At 40.8% G+C, this 19,112-nt stretch overlaps 2 protein-coding genes across 5 annotated transcripts in view; one reads left to right on the top strand and one right to left on the bottom strand.

The window, feature by feature from the left end:
- nrg2a (neuregulin 2a) overlaps positions 1-19,112 on the bottom strand; it is an 80,591-nt gene that overhangs the window by 58,478 nt on the left and 3,001 nt on the right. For 2 of the 4 annotated variants that reach the window (XM_030100789.1, XM_030100790.1), the window contains exon 1: positions 6,897-7,805. The exons of 1 other annotated variant lie outside the window; for it this stretch is intronic. In XM_030100789.1, coding sequence (XP_029956649.1) covers positions 6,897-7,305 — 409 coding nt within the window. In that variant the 5' untranslated portion in view covers positions 7,306-7,805. Of the gene's footprint in view, positions 1-6,896; positions 7,806-19,112 lie in introns of those variants that run through there. One more of the 4 variants, XM_030100788.1, reaches the window with a different exon arrangement.
- Positions 13,685-17,876, top strand: puraa (purine-rich element binding protein Aa). The gene has a single exon (XM_030100796.1). The coding sequence runs from the start codon at positions 13,767-13,769 to the stop codon at positions 14,622-14,624; it is 858 nt and encodes a 285-aa protein (XP_029956656.1). The 5' UTR covers positions 13,685-13,766; the 3' UTR covers positions 14,625-17,876.

Here is a 19,112-nt window from a genome sequence, read left to right on the forward strand (position 1 = left end):
CTTGTTCCCATAGTTCTTATCCAGCCGAACTAAGCCCATTATTTTCCATGAGCCAAACATAATTCTGTAGTACAGCATGGAAATTTATAATCATCCAAAGCACTGCTTTGGTGTGTGTGTGTGTGTGTGTGTGTGTGTGTGTGTGTGTGTGTGTGTGTGTGTGTGTGTGTGTGTGTGTGTGTGTGTGTGTGTGTGTGTGTGTGTGTGTGTGTGAAATCAAAGGCTGTGTTAAACAGACATTTAAAACTGTGGAAAACATCAGCCACAGTGGGACGGTTAAGCAACTCATGTAGAACTAAACTGGTAGTACTTTATAGTTTGTTGGTGCAGCACATCCAAGTTATTAGGAAGCAGCAACCACAGTTTTTGTGTTATATCTGCAGGCTTTTATAATGAGGATTGACTTGTTTTCTTTTTTCCAGTTGAATACAAGTAAACACAGTACAGTTAAACTTGATTGACCTACTGTAATCTATCAAAACACAACTTTTCTTGCATGTTCTTTTCGGAGTTTAATCCTGAAAATCTCCATGTTCTCGAAATTCCTTCACCTCAGTATGAACTTTGGAGCATTGGAACAGATTTTTAAATAAAACTAAAATAAACACTAAAAAAATTGTAAAAAAAAAAAAAAAAAAAAAAAGTATAATTATTCACCTTTAAAGAGGAGAGAATAATACATTTCAGGGTATTTTTCTTTCCCTCTATAAAGTGGGAATTGATAGGATTATTATGGGACCATGTCACCCTCCGATCACACTCTGGATATGTCAGAGGTCTGCTGGCAGGAAATGCCCAGCAAGCAGCTTACGCCTCTCTAAATAAGGCACACGTTTTGTGTAACTAATAACCTTATAAAATGTCTGCATTCCTTTAGGTACATAACATTGTTACCATAGCTGTCCCAGCATGGAAGAGGAGTGAAGAAAATAAATAAAACAAATTATGTAATTTGAAGCACTTTCTATCTGAGAATAACAAACTTGAAACGATGGCAGGTGTTGCTTTTTGAGTAAGTGTTAACATAAATGGCTAAGGATCTTTACAAAGCTGCTTGTTTATATTGATATAACTGTGACCACAAAATATGCCAGATCAATGGGTTTGCAAGTTTCTTGTCATGTCCACAAATTTAGAGCAGGAATCATTTAATATTTTCAGAAACGTATTCATTTATTCAGAAAAGCTTTAAACTGGCAGTGATGCTAAACTAACGCTGGACATTGAGACGGGATAACGTGTGTATCACTTCTCAGATTAGTCAGAATAATTACCTTCTGCATCACACCGCATTTGGAACCACAACATGTCACAGCCTTTGTTTTAACACTAACCTGTGCATCTAAAAACTGATGCAAATGCCTTTAAAAAAAAACAAAAAACATATATTGTATTGCGGCAGCAGTAGACAGAACTATATCAAATCCAGGGAAAGGGATACACATTTTTAACAGAGCTTTAGAGATGTTTTCAGATAGATTTTAAACATGTAAAATATGAAATAATCTCAAATACAAATGGCAAATAATTCAATTTCTTTTACTTCTAACTTTAAAAAGAACCTTAAAAAAACTCAAAGTTTTGACACATTCTACAATAAGAGTAGATAAAAGTGTTTTTAACAAGATTTTCTAACATTAACTTGTTCAAATGAAATAAAATTACACACACGTATTAATATTAATTACATTATAGCTTTGAAAGTAGGACATACTAGCCTTGTTACAAGTTAAACTACTGTTCAGTAGTTGAAGCTGTACTGATCACTATAAAGTGAAGCTATTTACTCACTCTAAAATATTTGAAACCATTTTTGCTCATAATTCTGAATAAACTGAGCAGCAGTCTCACAGTCCTTTAGTGCACAGATTCAGTGACACTGCAGTGGACACTTTAGTCACAAATGTTATTTTATGTCATTATCTGATTGGAGTACAGCAATCCTCACAATACTGTCAATATTCTGAGGAATCACTGCTTGCTTTGAAAGCTTGTTTTGGTTGAGCAATGACATCTTAATCTTTACATTTTTTTAATAAGAAAATTGTTTATTACAACTGTTCAAAGCCATGCTGAAACAATCCCTAAATGATGCACTGGCTTTTTTTTTTGGATTTTCAAATAGCGTGCCAATTCACTACAGCGACTGTAAATGTGCAGCTTTTATGTGGAGCTTGCATGTTCTGCCTGTGCCTATCTGTGCTTGTCTGGATACTTTAGCTGACTCCCATTATATTATCATGATATTATATGATTTAATATTGTACATTAGCACTCCCCAATGGCAAAATGTGTAAAAAGTGTGTAGGCTTCAGTGATCTGTCTCTGGGTTCCCTGTAGTGTACCCTGTTCAGAGATGTTCCAGAACCCCCTCACAAAAAAAAAAAAAAAAAGGATTTTCATCAATGTACCGAAGAGGGCAGACAACTAGATGGACGAACTTTAGGTCCAAATGAAACATAATCCAGACTTTTATTGTTTATGAGGCTTGGATTTGTGAGGTTTTCAAGCACTGCTGAATGTAAAGTAGCACTTCCTATAAAGACCAAAGTTGGAGTCAAACTGAATAAAATTCTTATTTCTTTAGGAGTCATCTAACCTACAGAATAAATGCATCAAGTGAAACTTATCCCTGTTAGAAATATCTTTGGCACACGTCTCAGGAAAAAGGAAATAACTCTGCTTTCTGATAATTGTGTCATACCACAACAGTCATTTTTGCTATACAGGTTGAATATAATTGACTTTAGACATCTTTGCTGGAAGTGCTACACACGTTGGAAAAATCTCAGACATAGGTATCTATACATGGCACTGAAATATTTTTCGCAGCCTGACAGCATGAAAACACCACTTACTCTCATCACACATCCTTTCTCTAAAAGTCGTGCTGTGCAAACAGGGATCGCCCGTGACCTGAATCAGTACACCCCAGGTCTGCCACGTCCACTCGTCTGTCCCTGCTGAATTGGAACTTCAGAAGTCACAAAAGATGGACGACCAAATGTCCCCTGACGATCATAATGATAGCTTGTAGAATTCTGTCTTTAGAAATGTGGAGCACAAGTCTGAGTGATTGTGAGAAAGTGCCTAATGGACAGGAAAATGAGCGACCAATTACACAAAATGGCCATAGCCCTTTTTTCACACATCTTATAAATATAAATCAAGCTCTCTTGTCAGTGTAGAGTTGCCAAGCAAAGCTTCAGCAGGGCAGAAATTCCACTTCTACAGCACATACTGTATAACCTCAAATCTGTCCACCCAGACACAAACCAATGAAAACAATTTGGCCATTCTTTCCTCAACACGGTGGAATACAGTGAATGTTTCAACTCCCTGCTTAATGAGTTTGATAATAGAGTGACACGATCAGTATGAGCATGCGTCTTGGTGCTCAAAGAGCTCCCCGAGAAACTTGTGGGGCAGGAGCGACCCGAGAAGCCGGCAGCAGCTGTCATTCGTGTTCTATGTCTAGCTCTTCTAAGGACTTTCAAATCACAGAAACATGCATAGCCTGGAGCAAAATCCTGCCTGTCTACCACCTCAATTCAGCAGCTGCGACCTGCATACAGTGGAGCCTCACGGTGACAGATTAGTGACAGCCTGTTTAAGCACAACAATACCGATGCACAGGACCACGTCTAGATGATACAAGGACTGCACGAGCAGGAGTATTTTGCATGCTAGGTTTGCACATGTACTGCATAAAGGTGGCTGTAGGACAGCACGCTACCCCTCAATTAAGAGCACCACATAAATATTGCCTTGTCTCCCACTAGTCTGAGTACACTCACACACATGCAGGTCTCCACCGTGGAGTCTGTGAATAGAGGAAAAGCTGGGGGGCACTCACCCACCACACTTGTTTTATGACAAAGCTTGTGATTTAGGCCGAGCCATGAGGGACAAAAGCACTATTGTTATGCCAAATAATAATAATAGCTAACAGGCAAATGTGACATATTTGAAATTGCGCTTCAAGGTACAGCAGCGTCAGGTTTGATTCCAGTGGAACATATTTGCTTTTATTAGATGAACTACTGTCTTGTTTTTCATATCATCTGTCACACATTATGTCAGACGCTCGGTGCATTGAAATAAAAGACATGCTAAATCTCACATGATCAACAAACGCTGGCAACACAAAATAATAAAATGCTACTCTTGACTGCCTTCTCTTTATCTGACAGAAAACTAGAATGTGCAGCTGGACTGATATGTTTTACGAATGATGTCTAGAAGGATGGATTCCTTACGGTGTCAGGTAGGGGAATGTGTGTTTCAACTTCAGTTCAACTGAGATCAACTAAATAAAATGATGGGAAAATGTGAAGGATGCAGGACGAGGTCGCTGGGAATTATGGTGTAGTTTCAGGTGAAAGTGGTTAAATTATAGGATGCCGTGGACTGTTTTTAACCTGTGAAACAATTGTGTCAAACATACAGTGCCTGCTTCTGTAATATATGCTCTGCAACCTTCTTTTAAATGGATTTTCCCTGGAAGTACCTCATCGCCAATCACCTTGCTAACAAACCTGACTGAGCTGCTCAAAATCTGTGTTAATTTTCTGCAAACCAGTATCAATATATAATCTGCTGGAGACACAGGAAACCAATAAAACCTGATAACCTTGATAAGCTGAAGCGAACTTGTGTTATTGTCTTTTACGAGCTGTGCTTGTCTGTCTTTCTTTTTTCCTTTTTGGCAGGGACCCAGAGCTCCCAGCTGACTGGGTCCTGGGGAAGTGGTGCAGGTGGTGAGCGCTGCAGGTAGCCTTTTAGTCAAAGGCGGCCCTTAGGAGGAGGACGACAACAACTGCATCGCTCTGAGAGTTGTACAGTATGTTGGCTCAATCCCCCTGGTTGCACACTCTGCACCTTGTGTACCTCTGCACGAGAGGGACTGGTGACAGGTTTGGATGTGTGCTAGGGAGCTCTGAATCTGGATGTTAAAGGCCACAACAAAAAAAAATACAAAGATGTGCTAAAGTCATGTTAAGAAACCTGATATGAGAGAACAAGATTATTTATTGTGTTTTCTGGAAGACGGTTGGTGTTTAAAGGGACATTTGGATACTTTAATTGTAACTACTGTATGAAACTTGTGCTGTCAGTAATGACTGCGTGAAGGGGGGAGACACATTACATGATGGGAGAAATCACACTGAATAAAAAGCCCGGCATCTACAGTAAAACACCAAATACTTTGCTGAGCACTCTACACTCATTAAATATCTCAAGAAATTTGTGTGGTAACTTACTCCGGAAATATAAGGGGCTTTGAAAGTTTGATCTCCTCAATACTGAGCTTAACTAAATGGCACACAAAACAGATGAAGGATATTTAGGTTGCTTGAGAAACCCAGGAGTATGAAGTCTATTTTGCATTACCCCTCTGATGGGATGATGAGTTTAAAAGCCAGGGTGGGTGTGGCAAGACCAGGAGGAGAAGGGAGAGTGTGTGTCTCAGGAGTACAGGCTAAGAGGATTTAGGAAGGTAGCAGCCTTGCGCACACATCATGTTCTAAGCTACAACACTTCAGTGCAAATGTGTTTGCTAAGATTTATGAGTGGCACAGCCTCTCGCTGTATCAAACATTTAGAGTACAGAAGAGAAAACCGCTCAAATCTCAAAGTTTATGTTGCAGCCTGGTCAGCACGGGGCATAAGCTGTAAGCACAAGGACTCAAGCAAATGACTGGCCGGGAGATAAGCACTGACAGGCATTTAAGATCCAGTTACAAAATACTTCTCCGCTACACTGCACAACTTGCACTCATTTCACCGTGCTGAAGCACATGGGAATGCCTCACTGTAATCACGCTGTTGGGGAATCACGAAATAAAGCAAGTTTTAAACAAAAATGTGTGTCATTTAACCTTCAACAAAGTATTAACAATAATATAATGCAACATTTTAATACTTTCCATAGTCTAAACATAATAAGTTGACTGAGGGACAGAAAGAGAGGACATGATAGACTACAGGAAGCACTTGCATTTAATCCACAATAGGACTGACACCTAACTTTGTTGCAAAAGAAACACCCAGGATATAGCATTAAAATTACTCCCTGGGGGCGACGTCTATTGATGAAACACCATTTCTGAACTACTTGGGTGTGAAAAAGAAAAAAACCCTAAAGAGAGCAGTGTAGCTGATAAATTCATGTTCTCAACTATAAAACTAGTACTGCAACGGAAGCTGCTGGCTGAATTTATGTAAATATGCATGTGTGCAAAACGGGCATAGACTTCAATAGGCTATGCAGAAGTGTGGGGTATTAAGCATTAATGCAGGGCATGAGCCTAAATATAGCCCAGGAGCCAATTTGCTTAGGGCAGCGTGATTTTCCACACGTGATAGCGGTGATAGAGGCCGCTGTCCCTGGTCCTGAAATCACATCCGGCGCCTTTCAGAGCGCGTGTGAAGTGCTCTGTGGAAAAACTGCAACTTCTCCCAAAAAAAATAAACACTTACACAAATCCTAGGCCGCACAAAGCACACCGTGTGGTGTGTGAATTGTGTTTAAATACCCAAAGTAATGAGAGTTTACTTGATGCAGATCTTTCAATACACACAGACTGCAATTCCTCACAAGCAACAGTGCGAGGCGCATGTCTAATGCAGTTCAGGGAGAGAGAAAGAGAGAAAGAGAGTTTGATTGATCATGTGGGCTATGGGAGCCTGCGAGAGTTGTCGAAAATTGCTGCATAGACGCCCCTTAGGCACCTATCTGGTACCCAATGACTCCAAGCCATGCTGTGGCCGAAATAACCACAATTTAACAGGAAGCCTGTCACCTACAGCCCCGAAGCAGGAGCTGATAACACACCGTTCATTCTTCCGGGTTGGACTTCACCGGTAATCCACAATAGGCTACATTAACTTACCGCAGTCCTCACACAAGATCTTCCCAACATCCTTTTTTAGGTTCTTTCCACTCGTGTCAAGAGGCGCAAACGATGCCTTGAAAACCAAGGGCTCGTCAGTGGGGTCCATGAAAAAAATGTACTTGTGGTTCTTCTTCACTTTGGTGCACGGAGCCTCAGATCCGAATTCCCCCACGGTGACGAGCTGTTCTCGCTCCAGACCCCCGCTGTTCAGGGGCCAAACCTCCAGCACTTTGACATTCACACGGTACGGCTCCGCAGAGACGTTCACAGGCGTAGACTGCACCTTGCCCTCGATCACCACGGCGGATTTGTAAGCCTGGTCCTGCAGGGAATTCAAACTCGGGGAGTAGCAGGCGAATGAGACCCCGATGACCAGCATGGATAAATGTACTGAATCAAGCCTCATGCCGCCTGCTTTGGCTCGGTGGTCGCTGGTCGCGTTGCGGCAGGGCTCTCTCGGCTGCGGGGCGATGGCGATGGAGCTGGGTTGGATGAAGAGACGGCAAGTAGGCTCCAGTAGCACGGCAGCGCGGCAGACCTTGCATAAGTGTCCATGCCATCGGGATCCGCTGCTTTTTTTCCGAGTGATTTCCAATGGGTAAACAGCAGCTTCGAAACGGGGGAACCGCGGGGTGACACTGGGTCTCGAATCCACTCGGCGTATTCTGCTAATAATAAGGCATCGCAGAAAGGCTAAGCAAGGAAATCTCCCGTCCAGAAGATGCCCCCTACGCTGCCATAGTAGCCTTAACTGCAAGACGACGCCACTCTTATCTTTGCCCAAAAATTGCAGTGGTGGGGTACCGCTATGATGGTTTTCCGTATCATCTGCAGCGGAGAGAAAAGACGCAAAATGCTGCAGTGAACCACAAGTTTGGTAGTCCAGTCGCAAAACAAAAAAGCCACGTTTCAACCCCCCCCACCCCCCCCTAAAAGGAAAAAATAAATAAAAAAAAATAAAACAATTATTTCTGGTCGGCAGCTATACAGCGCTAATACGCCGCCTTCCACCGCGGCTCTCTCTCCGCCTCCTCTCGCCACAGACGGAGAGAAAATAACGCCGATGATTGCCAAGGGGCTCCGTCAACAAAAAAAAAAAAAAAAAAAAAAAAAAAAAACGCAGGATCGGAGCACCAGGATGCAAACAGCCGACGGACCGAAGGGTCGATCTCCTCTCTCCCGAAACCCTGTTACTGTATGTCAATCACTCCATGGTGTTTTATCGGCGGCGATCTCGTGTTATAATGAAAGAAATGAGATCCTAAATCCATGACTGTCCCTCCTCAAGAGCGCATCCTACTGTAGCCAAGGCATCGCTCCAAAAAAAAAAAGGGAAAAAAAAGGAAAAAAAAAAAGAAAAAGAAAAGAAAAAAGAAATAGATTCACATTGAAAAATGCAGCCGCATATAGTCCGGTGAGCCCAGAGAAATCATATGGCTGCGATGACTAAGGCTGCGAAAGCATTTCAGAGTCTTCAAGGGACTGTTTTGAATGAGTTTTGCGTCTCATCCCATTAAGTCATGCCCTGCATTCAGGTCACATTCACTGCTCTGACTCTGAAAAAAAAGAAAGAAAGAAAAAAAAACTGATGTTGAAGAACCGCATTAAATCTATACAGCTAAAACAGCTGAAGCATGAAATCCAAATCTATAAAAAATATATGTTCATCAATATATTATAACCCGTATCAAAGGGAAAATTCAATCAAACTGCACCACTGTATAATTATGACTGAATGTGCTATGTACAAAAGATTTAAGAAAGAACTTTGGTGGCAAACAAGATCTAACTGGGAAGCACAAATTCACACAGAAATATCGATCGTCATTACCAGAAATGCATTTTCAGTTATTACTGTCACGGTTTTATTGTCAGATATAATGCGGATACAGGATGTTGAAGTGACAGCTTCCACAAAGAGCGACATCTGCTGACCAAAATGGATTCCTTTGCAATTTCACACATACTTAATGTAAATGCAGCTGTTAAACAGCAACGTTAGAAACGTAGAGAAAGCAGTGTTTAGTTTGAAACCTGTATTGTGAGATATCCTGAAATTAAATGAGTTCTGGGTGGAATTCAGCAAAATTCAGGGCAATACACAATTTTTATATTATATCAGCATCGTTAGCAAATCTCAAAATGATTGATTCGGTGCAGTATGTTGTGAAAAAGCACCAAAAGCCAAGCAGCAATTACAGATGAGATGTGTTAAATGTGTGACAGGCGCAGAAGAGAAGTGGCTGCTCTCCGTGGTGCTGATTTCCCCCCCTATAGTTTGCATAAATTAAATCTCTTGACTGTGACAGTCAAACACATGCATGCACGCATATTATAACTTATGACTACACGAGAGCTATCCCTCCAGTCTGAAACCATCCGGGTCAGTGGGCGTCCTTAACAACACTCAACAACACAGACACGTGACGTGTGACTAACTGGGTGTAACGATCACTCCCTTAAATGAGGTAAAGTGTGACAAAGATCATGGCACTAACCCAGGATTGTGGGGTTTTTTTTTTTTCCTTTTTTTTTCCTGGGATCAATTACACTTCCCTTCATTGCAGATGCCCAATAATCCTGCTCTACCTGTTACCACTGTAGACGGCGAGGCTGCAATTCCCCGCTCTGTCCGACGGGTGGCGCGCGTGCACCGCGTCTCCACGTTCTTTGCGTGTTGACATCAGAGGCTGAGACGTGCGGCGTTGAACTTGTGCGTGTGTCTCTCTCTCTCTGTCTGTGCCACGACTCGCCGTGCCTTGTCCATCTTGTGAACGCCAGACGCTCTCGGTCGAAGGCCTCCGAGCGGCTTCACATGCGTCCGCCGCCCCGCGTCGTCTCCTGCGGCTCGCCGTCGAGGCTTTGAGGCGCTGCGCCTGCAGACCGAGCGGGAGGAGGAGGAGGAGGAGGAGTGGGGGGGGCGGAGAAGGTACGTAAAGGCTTGTGGGATCTCGCTCGGTGCAATGACGCTTTATTTACATGCGTTCCGGGATCGTTTGCCGCCCTGCTGAGTGTCCTGACGTGCGGCCAGGCGCGTGACACTGCTTCGCAGAAGCGCGACACGCGCGGCCGGTGGCCGTGGCTCCGAGCCGAACTGTGACAGGAGCTGCGCTTGGAGCGACGCCACCGCATTCCTGTTTGGACGGAGGGGCCAAACTTTCACTGCGACCGCTTTTCACAAGCTGCGACGACAGCTACACCTTCTCAGGCCGAACGTGGCCTCGAGACATAAACTGGACCGATTTCACTCGTGATTAAAAGCTGGCCTGAAATTGGGACGAACACGAAGTGATGAGAGATTATTTGAATTGACAGGTGTGCTGGACTGACCGACTCATGAAAACAGACTGCATAGATAATTATTTTGACACGTGTTTGAAACGGAAGATCATGAGCCAGTTGAAGATAAAGTACTTTAAATTAGGAGCTTTAAACAAGGAATAGAGGTCAAATTTTTAAAGCGACATCAAACCTTATATCGGCAGTCCTCCTTCATCTTATTGCTTCTAATATCCTCAATAATATCATTTTTTTAAGTGAAGGACTTATATTGACGCATCCAGGCTCCTGTGAAGCTGAGGAGGAAATAAAGCCTGATCAGAGGAAACAGTGAGAGACATCTTTATTTTAACAACAGCGACGTCAATGTATTAATTTGAAAAATTCACAAAACCGAACCCAGATATTACATTTAAGATAATTCATTTTTAGACAAGTAAAACTTCAACAAAAAGTATTTAACCTTAGTGACATTAATTTAACGCGTGTGTTTTATTTATTAAAAATGTGAAACGTGATTGAGTTTACTGTGTTTTTCGAGTATTCTCGACCTTTTTTCCAAAAAGTGAGCCGCTATAAGGTGTTTACCGTCTCTCAGGCTGAAAAACAGGTCAAGCTTAGATGTCTTAAAATTACTTCATAAAACAGCGACGAGGGTAAATTTAAATGATGAAAAAGAGAACAGGAGCAGACCCTGGTGTCTCAGGCCTGCTCGGTCGCCTCGTCTTCATGCAGGTCGAGAAGGAGCGAAGTCCTCAATATTGTAGGCTGGATTTCGGCCCGAACAGTTGATTGGACTGCGGATTTCAGTAAAATATGTAATTAAACATACATTTTTTTCCCTAAATATCATATCCAGGTTATTTCTGACTTCATGGATGATAAGGTAGGTTTTTTTTTTTCATACATACTTATTTTCCTTGGTACTTTCAGTTTAATTTATTTTTCTGTGGCCTAAAAATGAAAAGCACAACAATTCTATATTTTTTGAATTATTCAATTATAAATGCACCACATGAGATGCAAGCATTTAAAAGTTGTCAGATATCTATGAATTTAAAACAAAGAATGGCATTTTCCTTTCTTTCTCTGTTGTATTTAAATTTCAGGTCTTCAGAGCATCTTTATGACTTATTCAGACAGAACTGTATTTCAGTCTATTGTTTTTTGTTTGTTTTTTTAATAGAAATTAATAGTCGATTATTAAACTAATATTAAAGGCGCGTTGGGGGAAAAAACTCACGTTTATTGTACTAAAATTTAAAGACTGAATTGAGACATTTTGACATTAAAATTAAATACCGCATGCATTAAAGGTATGCAGCTCTTTGTTTCCAACTAATAAAAGTCCCAACATCAATTGTCAATACAGTTTAAGATTATTTGTCAAGTATATACAATGAAACATGCTTACATTTGAGGCACTCTCTACTTGCTATAATTTTGACTTTCAGGAGGTAAGTTGTTATGCGTGAAGGAAAAAAGGAAGAATTTAAGGGTTTGTATGTTCGTACTTAGATGGGCTGGAAAAAACATGGTTTCACTGCTTCTCACACTGTTTTTTTTTTCTGTCAAATTCTCTTATGTGCTTTCAAATTGTCCTATCTTTTTTTTTTTTTAGACAAGAGAAAACACGACCAGTCGTCGCGTATTGGGTTTTTTTAGCAGGTGCGTTAATGAAGAACTAAAAAAAGAATAATAAAAAAAAAAGTGAAATTGTATAATATTAAGCAGAGAATGCATATGTAAACCTGTTGCCTGAAGAGGGAAGATAAATCACTGTGGATTAAGTATTCCCCCTGAGGGTACAGGTTTTGCACAAATGAGCAGCTTTAGGTAAATATATTTGAAAATGTTTCTTTTTTAATGAATCAACTTTGTGCTTTGAAAAAAATATAATTTCTCAAAATGTCCAAACCACTGGCATTTAACACGTGAGCTTGCAATGAGTTAGGAATACAACAACCCAGAACCTATAATATATTCAAACAGTGTTGAATTAAGCTTTACAATCTCTTGATTATTTATTGGTGACAATCAATAATGTGACCTTGGCCATGAAACACACTCCCAGTGCATTAATGGGACAACAGGTCTGCAGCTGCTCAATCCTGTGCAGATTTCCACATAAGGAGCTACAGTTGTGTTTTACTGCAGTTTTAAAAAACAGAAAAAAATGGAGAACGTTAAATGTTGATTCGACATGCGGGAAAAAGACAGAGGCCTGTTTACTGAATAATTAAGGAGAAGGCCTGTGAGCTATAGCGCCCTCCGCAATACGGGGCGCACGCTCGAAGCCCGAAGGAAGTATTTATTGCAACGATGTATACAAATCACAAATTAGATACTTGTTCAAATAACTTCCCATCCATTCTCAGATAATCGATTTTTTTTTTTTTTTTCATTTTTCTGGAATCAACAGGAATACTACACATGAGTTTGACCTTCATATAATGGACAGAGCGGTGTGTCTGGACAGTAACGATGATAGATATGCTCGGTTATGGATGGAGTTATATTTAATAAGATGATTTGACACATTTATAGTTTTTGAAGAAAGTTCCAAAAGGTTCAAGTTTACCACCAAACCGTGTCAAAGGCAGCTCGGTTGAGTGAGAACATATTAAAAAAAAATATAACTGAATCTCTTTGGTGCTGTGACATTAAATCTGACAATGATGTGAGAAAAAACACTGTTGAAAATATTTCAAAAAATGAAGTTAACACTGATCGGTCGATTTTTTTTTCCGCCTAAATCAACGAGTTGGTATATAAAACATGACACTGAGCAGGCGAAAAATTAGAAGTGTAAACGTTTTTAAATCGACATGTTTATTTGATGTTCTTCATGTGATTAGTGACCTAATTTTCATGTTTAAATGAACTCAGTCATTTTATTGTATGTCTCATAAAGGTTTGGGTTTATTAAAACGTCTATCTAAATAGTTGACTGCTGCAGTGCTTGAAAAGCTATTTTATCCGGAGTTAATAATAGTGGAAATATATCGTTTGTAATGACATTATCAAATTGTCAATGTGCATTATAGAATTTAAGAGTTAAAGTTGAAGCACCAAATGAAATAAAGTGGCTTTTATGACTTGCAAATCACTGAGTTTGTCCCATGTTTTAAACAGAGGAAAGTCTCAATAAGCAAGTTGTCAAACGATCAAGTAAAGTGGCAACAACAGAGAAAAATATCAAGTCACAGACGCGGGTTTGATTTTAACACAGTGAAAGTTGAAAGGTGTTTTCTTATTTTAAAATAAAAAAAACTGAAAATTAGGGTATTTCCATTTCGCAGCAGCTATTTACGAATCGAAACTTAAGAGCACTCTGAGTCACTTCCCCTGAATAAACCTGCCAGGTTTCGTTCTGATGCAGGGACTGCTCATTGCACGGTGTCGGAGAAGTCATATAGTAATCATTCTGCATTATAACACTTGTCTCTCCCTCTCTCTCTCTGTTGCTCTCTCTCTCGCTCTCGCTCTCTTCCTTCTGCGTGCAGATCTCGCGAGAGCTCCGCGTGGCTGTGGCTGGCCGTGGCTTTGCAGCAGACGGAGGGAGAAGGCAGGCAGGCAGGCAGCATCATGGCGGACAGAGACAGTGGAAGTGAGCAGGGAGGAGCAGCCCCGGGCCCAGGCTTCGCTTCCATGCACCTTGCGGCCGGGGGGGCGGGCTCGGCTTCCGGGCTCCAGCACGAGACGCAGGAGCTGGCGTCGAAGAGGGTTGACATCCAAAACAAACGCTTCTATTTGGACGTTAAGCAGAACGCGAAAGGCCGCTTCTTAAAGATAGCAGAAGTCGGGGCCGGTGGAAACAAGAGCCGCCTCACTCTGTCCATGTCCGTGGCGGTCGAGTTCCGTGACTACTTGGGGGACTTCATCGAACACTATGCCCAGCTGGGTCCGAGCCACCCGGGGATGGTACAAGACGAGCCCAGGCGGGCGCTGAAGAGCGAGTTCCTGGTGCGGGAGAATCGGAAATACTACATGGATCTGAAAGAGAACCAGAGGGGACGGTTCCTGAGGATCCGACAGACCGTTAACCGGGGGCCGGGTTTGGGATCCACGCAGGGCCAGACCATTGCACTGCCCGCCCAGGGACTTATTGAGTTTCGTGACGCTTTGGCTAAACTTATTGACGATTACGGTGTTGAGGACGAACCTGCGGAGTTGCCCGAAGGGTCATCCTTGACTGTGGACAACAAGCGCTTTTTCTTCGACGTGGGATCCAATAAGTACGGTGTGTTTATGAGGGTAAGCGAGGTGAAGCCCACGTACCGTAACTCCATCACGGTGCCCTACAAAGTGTGGTCCAAATTTGGGAATACTTTCAGTAAATACGCCGAGGAGATGAAGAAGATCCAGGAGAAACAGCGGGAGAAAAGGGCATGCGAGCTGCAGCAGCAAGAGGAGATGCAGGCGGATGATGGAGACGAGGATTGATATAGAGAGCGAAACAAAAAAGCAAAAAACATGCAAGAGTAATGAAAATAACAAGAGAAGTATAATTAAAACTCTACTGTATAAAGAAAGAAATCTAAAGATTTAACTGTAATGGTTTAACTCCAAGGGAGCATCACCCACAATATAAGAAACCTCCACAACCTGACAGTTATGACATGTTGTCACTCATCGCTGGATGTTACCCCACTTATCCACCATTTAATACAGTTAACAGGCTGCTAAACAAAGTAATAACATTATATTTGAACATTGTTTCCTACTTGACGATATTGAACTGAGTGTTTATTTCCCTTATTAACAGAAAACTTTTGTACCAGTTAAAGCTATTGTAAAAAAAGAAAAGAAGAAAAAAAAAGTGTTTGCAATGTTCAAATGGAATTATTGCCGAGTTCAGAGGAAAAAAAAAATGTCTCCTTTTCATGTGAGCTAATGACTTCAGCACAAATCAGATATTTTAATTTTTAAACCAAAATTGAAAAACTTTGTAAAAGGTTGTCACATGTACTTGCCATCCTATTTACCTTTACCTGTGAGTAGAGATGTGTTTACACATAAATCATATGAGGGCTAGGCCTGCTTCGGAAAACTGGTTAGATGTCATGCAGTATAAAAAAGGAATATATAGGCATTTTCATGAAATGAAATAAGTGCTCTATTTGTTGTGCAATATGCATTGCATAAAAGTCAAATATATATTGAACTGGTCAATGGATCCTGAGTGATGACATTTGCCAGAAGCATTTTAAGGAAATATGAATATTGTAATTTCTGTTTCAGTTGAAAATGTTGCCATGCAGATGGATATATAATAGACTACCTTTGTGTCTCGTTGTTAATGCAATGTGTTCATTTTAAAGGTACTAAATGTGTATTTGATAGAGGGAATGCAGTGACAACATGTAGCAAAAGGCCTGAATTGCAGATTTATAGAAGACAAACACCCTGCACATACTGTGGTAATTGGTCAAATCCAGCAAAAGCATTATTGGTTCGTATTTCTGAAACAGAGACGTTTTGTTATCTTGTTTAGTCATACAAGTCTAAATGGTGCCAAGGAGTGCTGTTGCTGCATGTTAATCTGCACTAAGATTTCGTTGGTCTCCCAAAATATTGGCTCAAGGACCCTTCCATATGTATCTAAATCTGCCTATAGTACACAGATCTCAAGTTCAAGTACTGAGTGAGTTCCATCCAGAGGTTTGGTGTAGTCATAGTGGAAGATGTTTAAAAGCGTAATTTTAAAAGGAGCGACCTTGTCAACGGTAATCAAAGCATCACCAACACAGAATGAGGAGGGCTTCTGAGAAGCACGCCTGGCTTAACCGTGATGAAGAGGGTTCGATTCACCTTGCTGAATCTCGAGTTTGTCATTGGAAGTGCCCTTCCTGAAAGGTTTCGGATCTCGAGGTGTGAAGTTCAGTGGGGCTACTTTAGATACATTCTCTAAACTCTACTTCAGATTTGTAAGCCCAAATATCTACCTGTTGGTGGTGAGATTGTGTCTTGGTCTAATTGTAAATATTTGGGCTGCCACACGGAAAATAACTGGTTCTAGCCCAGTTCAGTCGCATCTCATAGATGTGTGATAGCAGTTTTATAAACTCTGTCAGTAATCTCCAGAGAAGCTGGCAACAATCAGATAATGTCAGAGTTACCTCAGCATTGAATTAAATGATTGCTCCCATGTTTAGATTGACTGGAAACCAGCAAACTAGACTGTCCTTGACCACCTATTTTTGGAGCCTTTGGTATAGCCTAAATGATACCTGATTGGGAGCATCCTCTTCAGCATATAAACAACCTGGTGCCTTACACACTCCGCATGCTTACACGCTGGCCTGGTGCTTTGGATCGCAGTTTGGCTTCTTTCTTACGTTCTTGTTTCCTCTTTCTTCCATTTTTTTTGGTTTTTTTTGTGTGTCTCAGCCCCCTTGTGTGCTAGTGCACGACTCGTGGTGCTAAAAGAGCTCGTTCCGAACTCTTTAACAAAAAACAGGAGCAGAATTCTTAACTCTTATTTTTTTTTCTTCTTCTTCTTCTTCTTCTTCTTCTTCTTCTTCTTCTTCTTCTTTTTCTGCTACCTTCCTCCTTCCCTAACTTCATTGCCATCCCCATTCCCCAGCCATCCAGGTATCGGCCTACTTGTAAACATGGAAATGGGTGGTCACCTTGATGCAAGATGATGCAGAAGAGTCGGCTCTTCACTAGACAAGCGCACTAGCAGGGAGAGCAGGGGCTGATTGGGAACATCAGCAGTGGCCTGACATGGTAGAAATAGTCTGAAAGCCCCCCCCACCCCTTGAAATGCTTGTTCTTCGGCTTGGGTAGTTACGTGTAAGTTATTTGCTCAATTAATGGGGAGTAGCAAGCATGTCTTGTTTTTTTTTTAATTTTGTTTCTTTTTGTTTATCTAGTTTGACCTTTCTGGCGTTATTCCACATTATTTGTAATTTTGGAATGTTTTCGCCCACACAAAAAATATATCTATTTTTTTTGTGCAACATTTCATCACTGTGTGCAATATCGTATGTGCCAATGGTGGCAATATATGTATATCAATTAAATATATGATTACTATTTGAAAGCATGTGGCTGAATTCCATGTTTATTTCTCTTGAAGGAGTTGTACGCCTTTATTTGCACTCAAAGCTCCATCCTGGAGGAAAATATACTAAACCAAGGTCTTAGCAGCCTGTTGGGTCAAGCAGTTCACACATGTACTTTAACTTGAACTAGATCATTGTCTCTGCAAGTATGCCCCTCTCAAGGAAACGGGCACACTTGGCTAATGGTTTGTTGAAGGTAGACTGTAAACATACAATGGAGTTTTTTGTGAAAAGGAAAAATTAAAAAAAAAAAAAAGAAAAGAACGAAAACCAGTGAAAACTCCATTTTAGCTTTAAGCTAAGAAAAGGTGCTTCAGTCAATCCTCATTAAGGTGTACGGTGAACTGTCTTCAGTGGTTGTTGTGTGTAGCACTTTGCTTTCCCAGGTGAATGAAATGCCTGACCAATACTTGTTTAATATGATCTCAACAAAGAATGTCGTTCTCTGTTATGTTGCCTCTTTTTTTTTTTAAGAGGGTATTTGATTTGCTCATTTGGTTTTGATGCATTACATATAATTTATGTACATTTGACAAATTTAAAAAGAATAATAAATTTAATTTACCCATGAGGGAAAATCTACATTCAATATGTATGTGTTCTTCATGTTTCATTTCTTGTTGGGGGGGGGGGATAAAAAAGACTGACCAAAATGTCAACAATTCACTGAAAATATGTTTGATTATGATGTAGTGTTGTCTACATTGTCTGACTCTACATTTGCAATGATACTGATAACTAAAGCTTCATTTTACAGCCTCCAAAATGCAAACTTTACAATGACAAGTATCTGATGACTTACGTCTTCTTTGAGATTTTTACGTTAGTACTGTATGTATAAAACCAGGCTGTAAAATAAAGCATTACTTTGTTCTCTAATCATTCTGACTATGCAATTTGTGATCACCTGTATGCAACAGTTGCTCTTTTGTGAGTTGTACTGTTTATATAAAGCTGAAGGATTGAGAAGGTTACTAGTCGTCAACAAACAGAACTGATAAGGGTTTTGTGACTAAGATTTTTTTTCCCCGACGTGATCTTTTGACTTTGACATATTTGGTGAGACAGTCATTAACATTTATACTGCCAAGCCAAAGGAAAAAAAAAGACTGCTTCCACATGTTTGAAGATTACTGAATTATTTCGTTAGGATAGTATTTTTCATATGAGGAAGATACAAAGAATCATTGTCTTTAACTATTGGTTAAATGTGTGTTAATAAATGGTTATATAGATTCATGGGTTCATCAGCAGGCTCACTGTTGTTTCCATTTCTTAACTAAAATCGTTCTCTTTGGCCCTTGACGGTTACTTTATTTAATCCTCTCCTTTGCTTCAACCACTGCTGACCAGAAGAAAGCAGCGTGAGAGGAAAGAGCAGAAGTAAAAGCAAATGTATTCTGTTGCTGCACACTTTCCAGCAGGGTCAGGGTGCAGGCGATGGACATGCTCAGCAGCACTGCTGCAGGGCATTTGTATTCTCGAAGGCTGTTAAGTTGACGGTCCCAGAATGGAGGCCGGGGGTGAGAAAAAAAAAATCGAAAAGGGAAGTGATAAAATGAAATGGATCCGAGAACAGGTGCCAACTTTCAATTTATCATCCAGAGACATGCTTGGAGACATTATGGCTGCATAAGCTGCTGCGGGGCCTCACATTTAGTGACACATTGTAATTGGTTGGTACTTAAATGTGAAATATATTCAGTTACAAAGTCACAGAAAATAGCTGGCGCTCTCAAATCAAACCAACAAGGATTGTTTGACCCCACTAACAAATGGGGTCACCGTATGTGGAGTTTGCAGGAGCTCCTTTTGTCCTGTTCCTCTCACACTGTAAACACATGCTATTTAGGGTTAATTG

The sequence above is a fragment of the Salarias fasciatus genome, chromosome 10 (assembly GCF_902148845.1).
Source record: "Salarias fasciatus chromosome 10, fSalaFa1.1, whole genome shotgun sequence".
Taxonomy (NCBI): Eukaryota; Metazoa; Chordata; class Actinopteri; order Blenniiformes; family Blenniidae; genus Salarias; species Salarias fasciatus.